The sequence below is a fragment of the Oreochromis aureus genome, linkage group 6 (assembly GCF_013358895.1).
Source record: "Oreochromis aureus strain Israel breed Guangdong linkage group 6, ZZ_aureus, whole genome shotgun sequence".
Classification (NCBI taxonomy): domain Eukaryota; kingdom Metazoa; phylum Chordata; class Actinopteri; order Cichliformes; family Cichlidae; genus Oreochromis; species Oreochromis aureus.
Genome location: NC_052947.1, coordinates 30,610,729 through 30,632,354, shown reverse-complemented (window position 1 = coordinate 30,632,354; position 21,626 = coordinate 30,610,729). Strand labels below are relative to the sequence as shown.

Sequence of the window (21,626 nt, the reverse complement as noted above, 5' to 3'; positions counted from 1 at the left end):
TCATGTTCTGTGTCACCGGCACCTCTCATGTTGACATTAGCCGCTCTGTTTCTCTGTCAGCAAACACTGTAGGTGGTTCAGTCTGTCTGTCTCTCCAGTTTCAGCTCTGCTCGACATACCACGGCGCTAAATGTGCAATAATGTGTATAATAGTTTGTTGGCAACCTCGTTACCTCCCTCTGTACATTTCAGCTCCCTCTAATTCACTTTCTATTTCGGTTTGTCTCTCTCTGTTTTGTTTTTCTTTCTGTTGCTCTTGTCTCATCCTTGTCGGACTTACTTCTGTTTATTTCTGCTTTTTCCATTTGACAATTTTAAAATTATGGAATTGAGAAAAACAGAACCAGGGTTCGCCTCAGTGTTCAAAACAAAATGCAAAAGTAGAAAACGAACTCATATCTTCAGTCGTTTTTTTTCGTAGCTTTGTTGTACTCTCCTACTTTGTCTTCGACACCTGTGCAAACAGATAAAATCCGGGATAATATACTGCAGGTGTGCTTCTGCAGCCAGATAGTGAAATCTGTCAGCACCTCGCTGACAAGCTGATTTCACTTTTTGACCTGCGAGAGTGGTTGGAAGGTAGTGATATAAATCTCCGCGCCTAACTTGCTACTTCCTCATAGTAAAGCCTCGTGGGTGGCTGAGTGGTTTGAACTTGTCCTTGTTGAACTCAGTCATTTTTCAGTCTGTTTTTAATTTAATAGGAGTTTGTTTGTCTTTTTTTGCTTTAGTTCAGCACAGACACTGTAAACTTCCCCCGAAAAGCCGCTTTATTTTCTTAAAAGTGAATAAAGTGCCAAAATTGCTGATAATAATTTCAGACAATAAATTCTCTTTGCAGTACAGGCACGAAACAAGCGTACCTACCTGAAACAGTCAGAACAGATTCTCTTCACTAGGTTAACTTTGCTGCCTCTAAAACCCGTCACTGCAATAGTTAACTAGTTCAGCAGACATGGACATTGACATGTCTTTAATTAGCACACAGTTTAGTACTGCAACAAAATAATCAGGTTAAAACTTGATATTTATTTATTTACCAGTAGTGCACAATATTTCCACTCACAGTATTTGGTGCAAACTAAACCATCCACTGTTTTCCAGGTTGCTAAATTACTTCATAGTAAAAAATATAGCTGCCATATATATATTTAATTCATTATTAAATTTGAGAAGCTTGCATTAATGTCAGCTCAAGGCTGATAAGTCCAATCAGGCTTGTTGGTTGTTAATCCTCCCAAGATGTATACTTTTCTGTTGTTCTATTAGCAAAAAGAAAACTGTAACCTTTGACGATGTTGTGTTAGTCTTAGTTTTAGCTCTGTTACTGTACAAAGTAACAGATGATACTCTTACCTTCTGTCGCTGGCTCAAATCATTGTAAAGTGTAATTAATCATGTCCATGATTGCAAACTCAATCAAACTTACTAGCCATAACTTTTACTAGAAGCCACAGAATCCTTAAAAGCAGTATATGGCAAACTCATTCAGCTGTGAGTATTTTTAGTTTATTTGTCTGGGCCACATCCATCTATCCTGTGGTCGGGCAGTAAAGTCGACCACAACACTGCATACGCTGAAAGACGGAACAAATTCGTGTAACCTGGCACTTCCAGATTTTCCTTAGTGTTTGTGTTTTGATGCCAGTCCGTCACTGCTTTGTTTATATCCATCCATTTAATCTCTCTCTCCACTTTCAGCCGACTTTGTCTTAGTAAGCTCAATAGTTACATGACTAAGTTCAAGAGTTTAGAAAGGCAAAGAAATTGATTAGGAGGAAGTCATCCAGAATAAAGTGTGTCAAAGGTTGTGTTGGGGTCAGCCTGCTGTAGCCTTTAAGAAAAGCTGTAGTGCAGTTGGCTTTGGTTAGTTTGCATCTGTCTCTCCCTGTCAGTATTACTCTTTGAGCTTTGAGGTGATTCTGAGGTCAGTTTGAGTTTGGAGTTGAAAAGAAAAAATGTTTGGTCCATCTGGTTGTTTTAGTTTAGTCTGAAGTCACAGCAGTTTCCTATTTCATGTCTCTAAACTTGTTATTGAAATTACTGTTGACTACCTTCACATCAGAGTCAAAAGGTGAGACAGTTACTTTACTCTTTACTTTACTCTTGGATTTGCTTAACCTGAATCAGGCAACTTTGAACCCTTGAAGGAATTCAGAGATTTCCTTTTCAGTTTCAACTGCCTGCTCCCGGCCCCACTCTCCTTATCAGCTTCTAATCCCCTCCCTACTATGCAGCTGCATCACATTTCAGATTCTTTGACACGTCCTTTGACTTATTGTTAAGATTAGAGGTGCTACACCGGCCATAAGGGCCTCTCAGTTAGAAGGGCTGAAGTTTGAAGGACGTGACGGGGGTGATCCAATAATGCACCAGCCATGTGACGTAACGGTGTTCGATCACACGGCAGCTGGCTATGGCTGTCAGGAGAGGGTGTGTGGAGACATAGATGGGGTTAGTTACTCACGCTTAGCTGGTGCCATTCACTTTCCTCTGCTGGAAAGATCAATAAATTCATCTGCCCAAACATCCATATGCCTTTTAAAAGTCTGAACACCACTCAGAATGCGTCTGACGATTTTCAGCCTCATTTGACCCAAAGATCGGAAACAATCTGTGGACTCTCTTAAGGTTCAAAGGAAAGAGACGTATTAACCAGTCGAGCTGGTAATTGCTCAGGCGCTGTATTGGCCCCGTGCCAACACAATATGGTTAATTTTCGACAATATTTTTAGTCATATGCAGTTTTCTGAGGTTAAATATCTTCTTTTACTGAATTTTCTTGTTTTACTAAAGAATGAATTAGTAGTGACCAGATCTAAAAGGATGTAAAAGGAAATAGACTGTAAACTATCCGAGTAGTTATAAACCTCAAGCAATAACCAAGTAAAACAAGAGTAGTGGCAGGTTTCCCATGGTAACACTTTGGTCTTACTTTAAAAAAAATCTGTTATATTCTCAGTGATTAATACTGGGGTGTCAAGCTTTCTGTGAGGTGAAAACTTACAATCCACACATCTCCAGTAACTTTGTGCAGTTTGTTTTTGTTATTTAATAGTTTTTTTTAATCCTAAAATACAAATGATCTGTTGCTACCAAAGCTAATGAGTAGAGGGACAGCTCTGAAGAAGCCGGGTGCGTTTTTAGTTTGAGTAAAATGATAATGAGAGATTAAAAACAGAGTTTGAAGGGTTGTTTTTTTTTTTTTTTTTAAATGTAATTCCTGTCCTTTAATTTTGGAAGGAAATAGTTTCCTGCTCCATGAACATTTTAAGGACCAAACCCCACACTTTTGAGCTGGCTCAGTTTGAACTGGGTGTGTTTCATGAGCCTCGGACTGGATGATGGATGCCCCGTTCCTGTTGTGATAACACACTCTTGGACCTTGTGTTTGAGGAGGGGGGGTCAGAAATGTGAGCAGGCTCCTTCTGGCTTGTATCACAGAACAACATGTGGTTAGAGTGATGCCAATTTTGTACAAGGTCTGCAGGCAAAGTTGTGTTTTCGGTTTGTTATTAGGTTTTACTGTGAGGACTGACATCTGCACTTGATTTTACCATTGCTCTTCCTCCAGGTTTTATATCACAGTCTCTGTGTCCAGTTATCAGTCTTTTTTTCCCCCCCTCTGGTATTGTACTCGCTGTCCCTCCAAGTCCTCTATATATCTTTTGCCTCGAATGCTTTTCTCTCCAGTCGTGTAATCAAATAACTGTTAACCAATGTTATGTTTCCTGGTAAAGCGTAAATTCATTTCCCAGAGACGAGCATACAGAAAGAAGGAATTGTTGTAATGTGATTTCTGTGCCATCATACTCACAGATGTTGGCTTATCTTTAGGCCTGCTTAGTTAACACTGCAGGGTTATAACCTGCTTGTGAGCTAGTTTTGTCTTGGGCATATTTGATTTCACTGATGTTGTAATGGTTTACAGTACATCGTCTCTCTGTGGCCCCTAAAGCCCTGCTGTATTCTCGGTACTTATTGCTTAAGTTAGTGTTTTTCAACCACTCAAAACAGATATCCTAAAAGCACCCTATCCTTGCCTCACCAGGTGAAAGTCAACATCATCGGGGATGTGATCGACCAGGGCTCCACCAACCTGAGGATCGATCCCGCAGGTTTCAGCCCCCATGCTGCCATCTACTCCATGCGTCCAGACATCCGCTGCATCATACACGTGCACACTCCTGCCACAGCAGCTGTAAGTTCACGTTACCACACGTTATATTATACCCAACCTTGCAAACCTCTCTGTAATGATTTCCCTGCAGATTGGTGCTTGATGCTTATTTTTTAAGGGGGGTGCAATTTCAATTTGAGAAGAGGTTTTTCAGGGTGGATGAATTTGAATAGTGAAGTGATATCCCTTAAAATTACCTTGACACCTCGACCAAAAGGGAATAATTATCTTTAAACGACTCTACAGCGCAGAAATGAAAGTACATTTTGCAACAACAAAGAGGCTCGTCACTGCAGTCATCAGAGAGCGCCAGAGTTTCCAAGCTTTCTTCCCACAGGAGCACCAACGAGAAACATTTGCTGCTGAACGTTGAAGAATAATGCAGCTATACAGCTGTAATCCACCTGTCAACGTTTCTCATTGCTGGCATGCCTCCTTCTCACCTTTCTCCTGCTTTAGGTGTCATCTATGAAGTGTGGTATCCTGCCCATTTCCCAAGAGGCGCTGATCTTAGGTGATATTGCCTACTACAACTACCAGGGCAGTCTGGATGAGCAGGATGAGCGCATAGAGCTACAGAAGGCCCTGGGGCCAACAGCAAAGGTAGGAGAAGCAAGGAAACTAAACATTGTGCAACATCTTCCATCACTTTTGCATAATTAGTTTGATTTGAAGAAAGGTTTTCTACCAGTATCTCTAGCTTCAGACTGGAGTGTGTTTGTCCCAGAGGGTTTGCTGATCTCTGCAGTCTTTCAGACAACAGACCAAAACTTTTAGGGACTTGGAGCAAATTAGGCCTATATGTTGGGGTAGTTCAAAATAATCAAGCCTGTTTTGTATCTCATCCCTTTAACCTAAGACAGGAAAACGATTCAAATACCAGGGTGTTTATTTCTAACAAGGAGCAATAGCAGGGCAGTCAGGCTTGCACATCCCGTTGAAATGTCAGCTGTAGTTCCTTTAGTTAACTTCTCCACGCCCTTATTTTGGGTTTTCTATTTGTCTTGTGTGTATGTCTTGCTTTCTGGCGTCTTTAAAAGAAATCACCGGTCAATAGAATTTAAACTGGAAAACATTCAGGGAATTCAAGGGAGTTTCCACTGCTTGTCTGTTGCCAGGTTCTGATGTCATCACTGAGTGGCCAAGCCCTTGTTGATACATAAAATCATAATGATTTCAACCTTTATCCAAACAGAAAATAAAGCTCTTGAAGCTCTTTTGTCCCCTGGGCTAACATTTTTTAAGAACTAGAGAAAACAGAGCTTCTGGACTCAAATCAGCATGAGCATGCGCATTCTCCATCAGTACTCCCATGACTTGGTTACTGGCTGAGTAAAGAAACTCTAACACCATCTAACAGTCTCATTTAGGACAAGTTAGAGAAATGGACCTGTAATGCCTCTTTGTGATCTGACTCTTCTGATGTTTACAATGACTTTTTCTGTGTGTCCAGGTTTTGGTGCTGAGGAATCACGGCGTGGTTGCTCTCGGGGAGACCATCGAAGAGGCCTTTCACTACATCTACAATGCTCAGTATGCCTGTGAAATCCAGGTACACATTGCAGAGCCAAGTGCTGCTGGTACCCAGTACATTCCTGCCCGACACACACACACACACACGCTCACACTCACACTCTCTCTCTTCGGCTTCCAAACACACGCATTAGTCCAGGAGGGCGGTAGCTTTCCTGCTAAATCTAATCTCCACAGCTGCTTTCACATTTCTCCCTCTCTATTTTAAGAACACTCTAACTCATAATCTCTCCCCATGTGGAAAATGTTGGCCAAACACAGCTTTATAATAAGGCTATTAGGAGTCTGATGAAGGGAGTAACAATCTGATGTGTTATTGTTGATGCTGGTCCAAAGCAGCATTAAGAGAAGGGTGGTGTTCTCCGTGGTTTTTTTGTTTTGTTTCTCATTAGTAAAGCTGAACAGAAGGTGATACATAAGATTTCAAAAGGTGAGAATTAGGCAGAATAAATGAATGTTTATTGACTGCATGTTCATTTTGAGTTTATCTTAAGTGTATATTCATATTTCATGTAACGTGTCGGTCTGTGTAATCTTTTCCGATAAGATGGCGATAAGCCCGGAGAGCGGTGGCGCGTTTGTTAGGGATTGTGGATTAGCTCAACTTAGCTCCAGCAGCATTTGAATTGGAACATAAAAATTTTTTTTTTTTTAAATCTCAGTGGTCATTCAGCTACTTCTAACTGCCGTGTATTTATCAGGGTTTGGATCTGTTTGTTGTGCACCCGTTAACACATTGCCAAACGTCCTCTTTAAGTGTCCTTTGGTGTCGAGCAGTGGATTCTTTGAGTCCTGTGGGTTGCAGGATGGTGGATCTTTTACTGGTGTGTGTTGTAGTGCACTGCTGGTGGAGGTCATTAGTGAGTGTCATTGACTTTGGTGTGTGTGCTTGGTTTGCAGCATCGATTAGGTGGGTTCTGGATGTCAAAATAACATCCACGTGAATGGCAGTACCCAAGGTTTCTTGGCAGAATATCAAACTGTAACAAGCAGATAAACACTGCCTACTTTCCTTGGTGGTAGTTTGGTTGTTGCAGCTGACTGCTGTGCAGCTGTTTCCCTTTTGAAGGGGCAGTTGTAGCAATAAGTGAAAATACAGCTGTGTTGGATTTCTGTTGTTTTGCTTTCTGTTCTCGCGTGTCTTCCTGTTCATTGGTAAATATGGTGGATTTTAGAGATGAACGGCTGTGCCCCGCCGCTCCACTGTAACAGCAAACCAAATCTCCTGATTGACTCTCTCTGGTCAAGCAAAAGAAAACATTAATCCATCCTGCAAAGCCCAGCCCAGCTTAATTTCTAGAAATAAATCCCCTCAAGCATGTTTGCATGTCATCTACTGTAAATTCAATGCCGTGGTAGCCGGAGGGGTCTCTCATTTTGGTTTTGCTAAATGATGCTTTTAGTCTGCAGGGGAAATGGTCAGGAAATTTGTTCCTGCTTATGCTCCTTTTAGATCGATGATCTAATGCCACACATGTATTATGAGGAGGAGGAGGGTGTTGTTTATTTTTGTGTTGCGTAAGCCACCAGCCATCAGTAGAAGCTCACGTCGGTCTCCCTCTGTCCTCAGGTTAATGCCATTTCTTGTGCTGGAGGTGTGGACAACCTTATAGTGCTGGACCAGGAGAAGTACAAATCACGAGTGTTCACCGTCGCCTCGGCGGCTGCTGTCAACATGGCTGGGCAATACAAGTGGAAAATCGGTGAGCTGGAGTTTGAGTCGCTGATGAGGATGCTGGATAATCTGGTAAGTGTATAAACAAAAACCTAAACATCAAAAGTAAAAGTTTTGTCAGTTTACCACACAAAACCCCTGAAAAATACACAAAGACCTAAATAAACACTTGCATAGTTATAAAATAGATATATATGACACAAAAAAATGCATAATAATCATATTAAATGATTTTAATCTTGTTGTGGCTTTGTGAAATCATAAGTGTAATCATTTATGGTTAAGTTAAAAAAAACCCATCTTGGTTTCACTTAACATGAGAAAAATCCCTGCTTCAAAACCAGGAGTAGACACAAATCCCTGGTATTGTGTGAGGAATGGTATCCAGTATGAAAGCTCTCTGTTACTGATTTATAAAACAATAATAACTGGCCTATATGGATTTCATCAAAGTGTTACATCTGGTGTTTAACCACTACGACACACATTCGGTCCAAGATTCGTTTTACTTCACCTTTCTGTTTGTTTCCTTCTTATTTCTGTTTCACTGATGATGGAGAACTATCCAGCTACTAGCAGTGGTGGCTAGTGCGGGTGAAACAAACAAAACTGGAAAAGGGCGCCACCTACAGTAAACTAAACTTTTAACGTGCAATGCAAAGAAAGCAGTACTGATTCCAATGCTGATCGCTGGAAAGAACAGCAAATGAAACTTAAAGGAAACGGAGGAGCGTTTTGTTACTACAGTGATAACTTTAAAAATCTGTAGTGGTTCAGTCCCTGGAGATATGCTGAATTCTTCTTCCTTGTCTCAGATTCTCATGCCTTTTGTCCTCCTTGCATCTCTATCCGTGTGTGCTTCGCTCGCCTGCTTCACCCGACACTTTTCACCTTTCTCCATGCTTCCCTCCCACCTTTCTCTCCCCTTTTCCCCCTCCGCTTTCTCAACGAATCACTGCCTCCCAGCCTGTTGCAACTTTGAATAGTTCATCTTTGTCTCCCTTCCTTTCCTACTCTCCCCCTTTACACACTTCATAAACGGCATTTGTGTCAGATAAATTCTTGGATTCAGGACAGGACCAAGGCACATTTGTGAGAAAGAGGGAGAGAGTGGGAGAAAAATCGAGTAGTTATACTGTGTCTCGCCAAACTGCCAGCTCTGAATATTTAGAAATGTCTGAATATAAAGCAGAATTTTGCAGGAGGAGATCACGCCAGCTCAGTTAGGTTGAAAGGTCGGTATCGACTGAGATGTGGGGGCTGAGATGAAAAGAAAAGGGCGAAAGACAAAAGAGCGGGACCTCGCTGTCAAGCCTGGTGTGGAAAACCAGCTGGAGTAAAAGACTGCACTGAGGGACAGGCGATGGGAATGTGAGAGAAAATGATGGTTGGGGATAAAGTAGAGAGAGAGAGAGAGAGAGAGAGAGAGAGAGAGAGAGAGAGAGAGGGAGAGAGAGAGAGAGGGGAGAGGAGAGGGGGGATGGAGAGAGAGAGAGAGAGAGAGAGAGAGAGAGGAAAGGAAGGGGATGGAGGGAAAAGGGTGAGAGAAAAAAGGGGTCAGACAGGAAATGACTCTAACGCTGTCCTCTGTGTTGCCAGAAACCCTGCAGTCAAAGCAGTCTTTCTTTTCCATGTAACTAACTATGAAACTGGCAGACCAACCAGCATTACAGGAATCAAAAGTCCAAGAATCAATGCTCATTTCTGTTGTTCATGTACTAAAAACGAAACCGATTGAATGTTTATTCATTTATAATGTCAGCTGAAAGGTCAGCTGTGAAATCAGTGTCATGATACAAAACGTATTCTGGAGCAGTAGTCATGGATTATTGGGGAGGCTACTGCTAGATATGACAAGGCCTATTTAAATGTATGGATCAGCACAAACCAGATAAAAGAAAGCAAACCCTGCATGTGATCCTCTGCGATGCCTTTTAGGGCTACAGGACAGGCTATGCATACCGGCACCCCATCATCCGGGAGAAACCGAGGCACAAGAGCGACGTCGAGATCCCCGCCACGGTTACAGCGTTCATGTTCGAGGAGGACGCGGATAGCGGTGCAACACGGCTGCCCTTCAAGTTTCTCCAGCAGCGGCAGCAGAGGGAGAAGACACGCTGGCTCAATTCACCCAACAGCTACACCAAGGTCAGCGTAGAAGGTGGAGAGGAGCGCTACAACAGCCGGACAACCACGGTGAGCAGTGTGAAGTTGGCAGGCAAAGTTAGTATGTACATACCCACAGTTACTGTGGACTGCTGTGTTTTGGCTGCAGTTGCAGCCCAGTGTTAAGAACAGATTGTACTAGATCACCATCTAGTGGCTAAATTGTGAACTACTTGGGGTTCATCATCGTCATTATTATTATTATTATTAATATTATTATTATATTTTTTGAAACAAAGTTTTCACCGGTCTTCTGTTAACAGTGGATGAAGGCAGATGACCCAGGAACCCCAATTCGTATCGAGGATCCCAATCAGTTTGTCCCTCTCAACACAGATCCCACTGAAGTGCTGGAGAAGAGGAACAAAGTAAGTAAAACTACCATTTTTAGCAGACGCTTTATGTTATCAACATGACGAAAATCTAAACATGGAGGGATATAAATTGTAGGATACAGTTTACTATTTTGTGCTGGGTTCTGTTTAAAAATGTGAGGATAATGGCACTTGACACATGATTAAGGATTAAACAAATCTCTATCATAGCCACATATGTTTAAGGAGGGCATAACGGCCACGATGCTACTTTGAAGTATCAGTTTTAGCTTTTTTTACCTTGCTGAAAGCCAAATGTGAGCATATCTACACCAGGGGATGGCTAACTAATGCTTGGTTAGAGCCATGCTAAATAGTAATAGTATTAATTTTACTATAAAGGTAAAAATGTTTCATTAAAGATTATCTAAAAATCACCGAACAAGAAAGCAGAAAACAGTCCAAATCAATCATTCAGATTAACAGCAGTGAGAATTTACAGCAGCCGCTCCCCTAAATTTAACATTTATAGTATCCAAGTAATTAGTTATAAAAATAATTTTAAAGAGTCATCTACTGTACTATTGTTGTCAAGAGTGTCTTGTATGAGTCGGCGTTTCAGTGCTTGAGAAAACGGCCACATTTGAACTGTCACTAAGAGCATCTTACAAAATCAGTACAAAATCCAGGGACTGAAACGTCTGATTGTATCAGGCATGTTATCCTGATTCCTGACAGAATGTTTGTGTTCACTTGTTTGGGTTATTAGAGTAAGTCACTGTGTGTTTCGTCCTGTTACAGATCAGAGAGCAGAACCGGCTTGATGTGATGTCATCAGGGCCGCGGTCTCAGCACCTTGCAGGCATCCCTGTCGATGAACCGCGAAAGGTGAGAATTCCCTCTTTCTCGCCTCTAAACCTCTTGTGTTCTGTGGAAACCCTCATTTTTAGAGAGATGATCTTCAAAGAAGAAAGTATCTGATGGTAAACTGCAGATGTGTAACATCTAACATCTGTTTTAACAAGACAAGTTTTCACAAAAAATGCATAAAGTTTAAGCAGTTAGATGCTGTCACTTAACAATAAATACTTTTAATTCCTCTTAAAAGGCACACCAGGGTACATGAAAAACAGTTTTTGCAGGATATTCTTCAATTAACAGAAAGTCATTAGATATTTGACGAAAATCCAGAATAGCTGGTGTTGATAATGATATAAAAACAGTTGAGGTTTGCAGGACATCTGTATCTAACTTTACGGAGAAATTTGAAGGTGTTCTCAGTTTTTCTGGCTGTTTAGAGATTTGTTTTTTGTGATATGATAGAGCTTTTCTGCATATTACCAAAATTTCCTAATCTTAATGACTTAGTAAGAACATTACAAAAAACTATACTTTATCCAAAATTGTTGGATGACTGCCAGTTTAAGCTACTTTAATGACATCTCTTGAACACTAGGGGGAGACAAGTAAACACATTTTTAACAGATGAAATGAAGCTCTTGACAGTTACACTTTACTAGCAAGGATAGAATGGAAACATACAAATTAATGGAACAAGTGAAGTAAAAATGTCTCAACTAGAAGTTGTGGTGCTGATGGTTTCGTGGTTTAATGTTTTGTCTTGAAGGATCTGGTGCAGATAAACGTTCTGGTAAATACCAACGTATGTTTTCCTGTCTGTGGTTGTTTTTAGTTTTTTACATTTATTTTGTTCATTTTATGATTTTAACACTTCATCACTCGTTCCGAACAAAAACCACTGCATGTGTCTGTTAGAGTTTTACTTTAAAATTGACAACTGTTTTCAATGCATTTGTTTAAAGTAAACAAAACTGCACTTATTTGTGAGAGTTGTTGAAGTGTGATGATTTGTTGGAGCATGAGTCTCTTTCTGACATTTTTAGGCACAAATCTTAGCAGAGATTTAAGCTCAAGTGCGTTGTGTGTGTGTGTGTGTGTGTGCACGAGTGTGAGTTTTTGTGTTATTTTTCTCTGGTAGTGTCTTATAAACACATCTTGTGTGGAGTTGATTAGATGTGGACTCTGTGATGTGGTTTTATCTTTACAAGAGCTGCCTTAGTCATCCTCTGAATGATTGTCATCCTCAGACACAGTGGGTGTTTGTGCCGTTTTTAAAAAAAATTATTTTTCTTTTAAGTCGGTGAGTTCAATCGTGACTAAAGAGACAGTGTTGTTTTCTCTGTGTGTGTGCGTGTGCATGTTTTTTTGGTATGTGTACCTTTGGTGTGTGTTAGTACATGGTTTGTTTTTTAAATTTCAGAGTGTGTGCAAGTGCCTCCTGACTATTTTCCTCTGTGTACGTGTTTCCCATCCTCACCCCTCTGCCTGTCTCCTCCCCAGCCATACGTGCCCACAGAGGAAGAGCAGATGGCTCCCCTGCCTCCCAACCCTTTCAGTGAGTTGTCAGAGAAGGAGCTGGAAGAGTATCGCAAGAACGTGGAGAGAAGGCAACTGGGCCTCAGCGGTACGGCACATACGCTCACGAATACACTTCTGTTAACAATCATCAAAGCTCACGCACACATGGCGAGATGAACTCGGACCCAGAGTTTTCTTTCCTGCTGCCAGCTGCAGACGACCTTACCAATCTGTGAAGGTTCATTAAACAACAAAATATTGAGCCGGGGCTTGAAACAAATTGGATCAATAATCAATATGCAAGCCACAATTTGAGCGCACACATCAGGAGATTAGTTTGAGCCAGCAAGAGGAATTGTCATCTGCTTAGCTGGATGCTGGCGTCTGTTTACTCCGGTGCAGGAAACTGATGGTCCTTTTCTTTTAATTTATCACTTATATCATGGTTTTGATACACAACAAGTACATAAAGTAAATAATTTTTTAAAATGCTGTTCTGTTAACCATCACAATCATCTTTAACAACCCTGAAGGAAAAACTAAGACCTCAAGAAAACTTGAATTTGAATTTATCCGGGTCCACTTGTATCTCTTGAGAGCTGAGTGAAATCGGTTTGTGTTGCCCCTGGATTAAAAGCTCATCAGCATCTAAAACTACCGTTGGTGTTTGAGTCATTAAAGGGGTTTTTTCCACGTTTTAAAAGACTTTAAACTGTGGAAAAAATAAGACACTAACTGCCAGATATTCACAAGTCCTTAAAATAAACAGCTGGAGCAGATTTCAACTTGAGCTTAAAACTAATCAGGATTTCTTAAAATTGGTTCTGCAATTACAAAGCCGTCCCCTTGGAGACTGATTAGTAAACAGCTCAGATTTTCTTTGTGCCCTCTCAGCACTCTGGTGGTAACAAAAGATTTAAATGATCTCGGTCTGTAGCACAGTCTCCCACAGCATGCACAGTACCAAGGGCACAGACGCACATCTATATACCTATACGTCTATATCTATATGCAAGGTCCATGGCTGCTTTCAACTGTGTTAACCTTGTACACACACACACACACACACACACACACACACACACACACACACACACACGTCAATGCTAATCATATTAGCCTTCTGTCCTATTATCTTTCAGAGAGGCAGAGGAAAAATCAATAGCGAATCAATATCTGGGGGGCCTTCTGTCACACTGGAGCACATTGAAATGTGTATTGTGTGTTGTGTATATTTGGGTAAGGGCATGTGTATGGATGGTTGCAAATGTTCTTCTGTGCATATGAAACATGGTGTGCCTGTATGTGTGTAAGGGGCCAGTGTGACTAAGATGGCAGACCGAACAGACAGCAGGTCTTCACACCCGCCACATGATCAGAGCCCGTTGCTATGACACTTTTGCCCCCATAGCCCCATGAATCCCCGGTGACCAATCTGGAGACAAGCTGGAGACCGTCTGGAAAGGCCTGATACATGCTCGGCCCGAGGACACACACACACACACACACACACACACACACACACACACACACACACACACACACACACACACACACACACACACACACACACACACACACACACACACACACGTTTATAGGCTTAGCCTGCGATTAGTTGTGACATGCATATTGTATATATTGATCATTTAAATAAACAGATTGATTATAATGCGCATTATATAAGAGAACTGATCAAATTGATCTATATGTGACATAGATATGTATGAACATATGTACAGATGCATATTATGTGCTATATGTTTCACATGAGGTGAAAAAAGCTCATGCAAATGACTACACACACTGAGATCATCTCATCTGAGGCTCGCACGCATTTTTATCTGTGTATATACAGAACACGGAGTACTATCACTGCACAGATCAGGCTGTTATGCAAACACGTCCTATACGCTGTGCTTGTAGGAGTTGTGAATGATTGTGACGACTGCCAGCTCAATGTGTAAGTCCGAATGTGCTAATGAATGTGTTAAAGTGATCTGGGAACGTCTTTCATTCAGACTAATCGGTGTTTAAAATGAAATTAAGCTACTGTAGCTAAGCTGTGTGGCAACACTATGTGCTCCTTATGTTTGGATAGAATTGTTTAAGAATCTATAGTTCAAAGGGGACGCATTATGCTTGTTTCTTTATCCATTTTAAATAAGAATATAAACTTTTCTTATAATCTCCTTATTCTATATAAGAGTGACTGAGATTTTTTTTTCTTTCTTGCCCTAAACTTCATTTTTCTGTATTTAAATGTCTCACAATACAAATACTTCCGTCTATGTAAATTATACGTCTCATAAAAGAAATTTTAAACTTTGGTGGTCTAGCTAGCAGTCGACCACAAGTTACCATCAAGAGCATTGTCCGTGTTAAGGTTTAGCAAAATGTTACAGTGCGTGCTCAGCCACCCACGGGCGGGGCCGGGGTGGATTGATGGCACTTTGATAGCTGGGTGATCGGCAGACAAGGATTTTGTAAATTTTGTTGAAAAACAGCTGTGCATGGCCTGATTCTAACATGTGTGTGTTACCACTAATCTGTCAACCTCCCCACCCCGTCCCCTCACTCCCTCCGGACCCTTCATCCCAAATCCCTCCAACCTCTCATCTCACTCACCCCTGCTGTCTTCCCTCTACTTCCACCCCCTACACCCTGCCACAATCCTCTCATCCAACCCCCCACCCTCCCTGCAGATGGCGAGCACGAGCTAACCTCTGACGATGGCTCCACTCTCTCTCAGTCTCTGTCTGTCACCCAGTCCCCACAAAGCACTTCAGCTAAAGAAGGTATCACTCACTCACAGACTGAATTGTTTCTCAGAATGATCTTCACTGTCTCGCTTTTTGACTTTAATGTCAGACGTGTGTTTGTGGACGAGCATGAGAGTGTAAATTTAACTGAAATAGACTAAATGCTTATTATGCAGTGCCTGAACTAGTTCATGCTGTACTAACTATTCTTTCATGTTAAAACATGGTCGTCTAATTCAATGAAACTGCAACAGCGTGCCCCATCACTATATTTAATACCTCTCTGGCTTTTTTTTAACAATACAAATTTATATTGGGTTATGAAAATGCAGCGTTGCCTCAAAGGTATGAATTCATATTTTATACCCTTATTATTATTTTACTATTGAGGGAGGTTCAGAATCAGAGAGACTTTATTTATCCCCAAGGGGCAATTAAGATACAACAGAGCAGTATGACGTTAAAGATAAGGACGGGGCATAAACAGGCAATAAGAATGAGATAATAAATACACAGAATATACAGTATATACACAGTTTTAAAATTAGCTTGTCCAAAGTTTTTTTTTTTTTTTTCAGAGCATTGGGAGAAGACATTTTTAAGGCCTTGAAGTCTCGTAAACTTATGAAGCATTCAGGGATTTCTGTGATTTCACAATTGGTCGCCAGAGAGTAGCTGCTTCAAGAAATGCTATCAATTTTGGCATAAACACTACTAATAGGCAATGTTTGCGTCCAACCTATGTGCAGAAGCAGAGAAGGTAAGGAGGTAAAAAAAAAAAAAAAAAGTTGGTCTGAAAACTAAATGTGAAGATCATTAGGGACCTAAAATGTAAACATTTTTACACCAAAAGCAAAAATCAGTAGTTTGATGCATAGTGAAACTATTTCATGGTTATATCAGCCCAGCACTTTTCTCTCATTTTATTGCTAAGATAAACTAACTCCCTGCTGATGAAAGCTCATACTTCCATTTTCTGCCAGTTATCTGGGTCTTCTACGGTCTAAGTAGTGATGCCCAGACCTCCCTCTCACCAGACAATGCTGGAGGGGGGGGGGGGGTTAAGCTGTCTACCGTGTCCTGGTCTGCCCAGAGGTCTCCTCCCTGTTGAACATGCCTGGAACACCTTGCCTAGAAGGCGTCCTGATCAGATGCCTGAGTCGCCTCTCCTTTTGATGTAGAGGAGCAGCATCTCTCCTCTGAGCTGCTCACCCCTATCTCTAATAGAGAGCCCAGACATTCAGAGAAGGCTAATTTTGCCGCCAGTTAAATATTCTTTTGGTCACTACTTACAGCTTGTGGCCATAGATGAGAGTAGGAACATGGATCAGCCAATAAATTGAGAGCGTCATGCTCTGCATCACTTCCTAATGATAGATACAAGACGGTGTTGATTTTCTTACTTGGCACATTCAGTGTTTTTTTATCAAAACTTCAGGGTTTTGTCGCAGTCGTTATAAAGACTTATCAAGACTGAATGTTCATTTGGTGTTAACATCACAGATCTGAGGGATTGGTAATGGGAAGTGTCACATCACGGGGTTTCTATCCTGTTGCTGCCCTTTGAATGTATTTCGTCTGTTAACACGCAAGTTTGACATTTGAAGCCATTTGGTGTGCCGCCAAGAAACGGCAGGATCATAGAGGTCTCTCTACAAGTCGTAAATAATGGCACTATGGGATTGGCTTCCTGTCCACTTCCTTCCAGCGCAAACACGCAAAACCACACAATAACAATTAACCTACAACGGCGCGCTCACTCAGGGGACCTATATTTTCTGACACAGTCACCATGAGGTCAGCTGTTTGTTGTGTTAAAACCAGGTCGATTGTTGTACAGCAAGCCTTTTAGTACAACCATCTGGTTTTTATGCAATGATGAAAATAACCTGAGAGGACACGTTTGGTGCGTAACATGAAACCAGCGCCCTGGATTGCTTAACCTGCATTTGCAGCACAGAGAACGGAGAGGTGACGCTTCCCGGCATGTTACGTGAACACCGATTAAGGCAGTGTGCTGTTTAAAGCTCCCATTCTGTTGGGTTGAAAGGAGGGCAGACTCTCTGGGCTATCAGGTCACTGGGGTTTTTACGCAGGGATATTACGAAATATGTAGAGCACGGGGACACTGTGTGAGCGCGTTCAGCTCAACAGTTAAATGGAACTGGTGATTAGTACATCCGACAGCAGAGCCTCGCATTCGGCACAAGAGGACATCCTGAGACACAATAAGACATGAGACATATTCAGTCTGAGAAAATATATTGATTTAATCAGCCATTTCTCCAATATGATAACATGAACATGCACCTCAGTGATGCTCATCCAATAGACACACTAGTTATGAGCTTACCCTTGGTGGACTACCACAAGCTGAAGATTCCTATTGGTGGAAAATGACTAGAAAAGATCCAGGGCTTTAATGAACTCCGTTTAACTACCAGATAATAGCTTGTATGCCAAAATGCATTGAATTTTTTTTAAGCTAAACATGATCGTGATGTAAAAAGCCATAGAATATTTTATTTTGAAAGAGAATGCCTTGCAGCTCATAGATTTACTCTACATGTATCCCTTCCAAAGAACACTTGAATCCAGGGAGCTCTTCTTTGTCGTGGGAGAATTTGTCACGTCTTGCAGATGTTGTGCCAGATGTTTCCACCTCTAACTTGTGTCTCGCTAATTTCCCTTCCCGCAGAGAACCACACAGGACTGATGAATGGTAAAAACGACCACGGGGACGTGGACGAGGAGCTGTCAAAGCGCGTGAGCCAGCTGACCACCAGCGTTGAGAGCGTGGAGATCACCGTGCGCTCCGGGGAGAAAATCGAAGAGGCCCTGTCCCCCGAGAGCTCGCCCTCCAAGTCGCCCAACACCAAGAAGAAGAAGAAGTTCCGCACCCCATCCTTCCTGAAGAAAAACAAAAAGAAAGAGAAGACGGAGGCCTGAGAGCGAGCGGGCAGCAGGGGCGAGGCAGACGGGGAGATCATCTGCATAGAAGAATGAGGGGCAAGCAAACCCCCGTTTTCTGTTTAATAATGTCTGTTTTTATTTTGTTTTAAATGTCCTTTTATGTTTTTAATTTTAATTGTTTTTTTAACAAAAGGTTTTATGTGCATAAGGCAGAGGAAACGAATTAACAAAAAATCTGTTTGTAATAAAAAAAAAAGTTTTCTCCTTCTGCAAAAAGACAAGAAAGCTTAGGGGTTTGGGGCGGGCAAGTGAGGCCACAGATTAAAACCGCAACAGATGTGGGGTGGCTAGGGCAGGTGGTGGGCTGTCTGCACACCTGACCTCCTGTGCAGAACTTTAACAGGGCTCCTTGGAAGTGTCATTCAAGGCTGTTTAGATCCTGAGTTTTTGGCTACTCCTGCGATTATTCCCAGGTTGAAAAATGGAACTTGAAACCACGTTGTTTTTTTCTTGCTTCAAATAATTGGAATGCAGCCTGAGTGTTGTAAAACTGCACACGTTCAAAAGAAACACTTTTCCTCCCCTTCTAAGACCTTCCAGCCCTTTTACCTTCTTCTTTTGTTTGTTTTTTTTACATCCCGGTCACCTGACTCTGCATACGGAACAGAGAGACCACATAAAATTTCAAGTCACACTGGAAAACTGGTCTCAGAGAGAGAAAGAAAACAGCCACAGGGTTTGTGTTGATTTATTTACTGTGAGGGAGGATCTCTCACGCTCTTTAAGCTACTGTAGGCACAGGCTTCTGACAGAAACCTTCTTTTCAGCTTGTTGTGGTTGAACTACAGATGAGTTTTAAGAGTAGAGACGGTGAGGCTGACAGTCTATCACAACTGTTATCTGAGAATATTTATGTAGCATTTTTTTCATCTTGTCCTTTTCATCTCAGTGTTGTTGTTTTTTTTTTTTTTGCCAAATTAATGGGAGAAAAAAACAATCTCATCTTAAGGAAGCATCTCTCTATCTCTAGTTTGTCATCTCATTTTTACTGAACACAAATTTGGTATTAGTTGACTGTTTTGTACTCATTTCTAAGCTTTTACAGAGAATACAGATGTTATGCACGATTTCTTTTTTTTCCTCTTTATTTTTTTGCAGCAACTGAATTTATTTGGCTGTCTTCTGTAGTGATGCCTGATTTTATTTTATTTTTTTCTCCTTTCAAATTATATTCTAATCTTCAGAGTACACAAAGTTACTATATAACACAGATATATAAAACTGGATATGTTGGCTATAGATTTTTTTTTTTTTTTTTCTCGTTAGCTATATATTTTTTATTTCATGGTGCAGCACTTTTTTGTGGTATATAACACATTTTATTTGCAAGTGGTTTCACCAGTGAGGAGGATCGTGAAGTAATTTGGTAAAAGTCGTGCAAGTAGAAAGCGAGGCATGGTGTCGGGGAGTGGTCAGGACCCAGAAAGTGAGTTGAATGAAGACGGACAGAATAATCTTTCATTGGTGTCACACGTGAGAAAATATTACCGCGCTCAAGCAGCGATGAGAATCATGGGTCATGGAGAGTAGAGCGGTGACGTCTTTTTGTTTGGTGTGTTTGTGCGTGCGTGTGTGTTTTTAAGCCATATTGTAATTTTTTTTTTCTCCATTATTTTAATAAGACAAGGGTTGTGATTCTTATCTGCCTGCTCAGGCGTCATAGACCCTAACAAGAACTCTGTTAAATCACCCCAGTGACTGCATCGACACCCCTCAGGCGCCCCAAAACTTTATTATTATTTTATTTTTTAAATTTTTTTTGCAGTGGCTACACTCACAGTAGCTACGCCTCCTTGCTTAATTTGCTTTATTTCCTCCAAGAACTGGAACATCATAAGGAGGTCATAGGACGTTTTATTTTATTTTATTATTTTGATTCTTTCCCGAGCCCGGTCATTATTTCAGCTTCTAAAGCCTTCCCTCCTGTAATTTCTCTTCTAAACACGATCCTGTTGTAACTGGCGGATGACCCACAGTTGAACTCAGCAAAGCCAAGTGTGATGGGTTGCCGCATATCCTCCCCCCTGCAGTTTAACCAGATGTACCAATATCCCAGCTAGCAATGTGAAGTATTGGATTTGGAGGGAGTGCGGGAGGGTTTAGGGGCACATCTTTAGCTGCGTTAAACGATAGCTTTTGGCTCCGGGCGAAGAACTGAGGTCACACAACTGAAAGATGGAGAAAGAGAGGTGCGAGTTTGGAAATGGAAGTGCTTATGTGTGTGTAGTAGACAGGAGCGGGGGAAAAGGACAACCTGATACTAACACACCATGTTTTTACCACTCAGATGTTTTTTGTTTTCTTTGATACATCGCTCCTCCAGGAAATTTCTGTTTTCATCCTCCATTTGTATCGCAGTACGCTTTTTTTCTTTTAGTTTGCAGAACGCATTAGGTGTTTTTTTTTTTTTTTTTTTTTTTTTGTTTTGTTTTTTGTTTTTTGTTTTTTTTAAATTAACCTGTTTTTTGCAAAATTGCTTCCAGATGAACTGAAATTGCATTGCATCCTTTTTATTTTCTCATCTGTTTTTGACTGTTTGCGCCTTCCTTTACTAATGTCTCCACCTCCTTTTTTTTTTTTTCTGTTCAAAACAAAAAAAAACAAACAAAAAAAGCAAACAAACAAAAAGAACGAGTTTTGCTTTGGCATGCCAGAATGAGCCAAGCTACTTTGTGACCTGTGAAAATCCTATATAAATGGTTATCTAATGGAGTTGCTTTTAGATGTAATGCTAATCTGTGTAAATTCACAAATAAAACTGTATTTTAAGAACCCGATGCTCATTTTTTTTCATGTTTGTGCTTCACAGTCCATATCATTCTTCAGCTTTAGTTTGACATAATCCATACACACTCATTTTACTTTAACATTTCCATGAACTTAGTAGTTCTGTAAGCTTAATGCTGCATTTTCATGAGGTTTCAGTATTGTAGAACGGCCTCATGGAAGAGGAAGACCTGTGCTGACATACAGGACGCTGTGTTGAGTGAGCATGGGTGGGGTGGGGTGGGGTGGTGGTGGGGGGACTCTGGTGCCTTTATCTTTAATCAAGGAGTGAATTAATATGAATGTATTTGTGTTTATAGTTCAAACTGAAAAATATGGCACTGAATAAATGTGCTTACAATGTGATAATCATCAACAGACCCAGGAACTCTGGAAGGACAGAAGTCATGATGAGAGTAAACACATGCATTGAGTCATGATCCCATGGCTATATAAAGCAGCATTTTGTAAGGGTTGTGTATAAGGAAATCTTTCCGTGACAAGATGTTGTGGTATGAATAATCCTTTTATTTTCACACGTGAAGTCTTATTACAGCGGATTTTTAAGGTCGTTGTTCCCAACCTAAGGGCGAGGTGATCTGTAAGTCACATGAGTGAAGACAAGTAATTTTATTTTGACTGTTGTAATGTTTTCCTCAAACTGGTCAATAACCATAACTATGCATCCTTGTAAATGCATCACACTGTCCAAATGCTTTTCCCTATAAAGACGATATTTGACGACCCGCCCTGTGGCCTTAATGAGTTTTGACCCTTCGGTGTATATGAATAAAAATGTTGTTTGACAGCCATTAAAATAGTTTCCAGGTTTTTCCAAAGGTAGCTGCAAAGGCAGAGACCACCCTCACTATCTTCTG

The 21,626-nt window shown here is 41.0% G+C and overlaps 1 protein-coding gene across 6 annotated transcripts in view; it reads left to right on the top strand.

Annotated features, from left to right (window-relative positions):
* add3a (adducin 3 (gamma) a) overlaps positions 1 to 20,755 on the top strand; it is a 103,481-nt gene extending 82,726 nt beyond the window's left edge. For 5 of the 6 annotated variants that reach the window (XM_031727457.2, XM_039613386.1, XM_039613387.1 and 2 more), the window contains 10 exons: positions 4,052 to 4,201; positions 4,640 to 4,783; positions 5,634 to 5,732; positions 7,284 to 7,460; positions 9,327 to 9,584; positions 9,818 to 9,922; positions 10,670 to 10,756; positions 12,230 to 12,353; positions 14,953 to 15,045; positions 17,708 to 20,755. In XM_031727457.2, coding sequence (XP_031583317.1) covers positions 4,052 to 4,201; positions 4,640 to 4,783; positions 5,634 to 5,732; positions 7,284 to 7,460; positions 9,327 to 9,584; positions 9,818 to 9,922; positions 10,670 to 10,756; positions 12,230 to 12,353; positions 14,953 to 15,045; positions 17,708 to 17,958 — 1,488 coding nt within the window. In that variant the 3' untranslated portion in view covers positions 17,959 to 20,755. The remainder of the gene's footprint in view (positions 1 to 4,051; positions 4,202 to 4,639; positions 4,784 to 5,633; positions 5,733 to 7,283; positions 7,461 to 9,326; positions 9,585 to 9,817; positions 9,923 to 10,669; positions 10,757 to 12,229; positions 12,354 to 14,952; positions 15,046 to 17,707) is intronic. The other variant, XM_039613389.1, reaches the window with a different exon arrangement.
* The last annotated feature ends 871 nt before the right edge of the window (positions 20,756 to 21,626 follow it).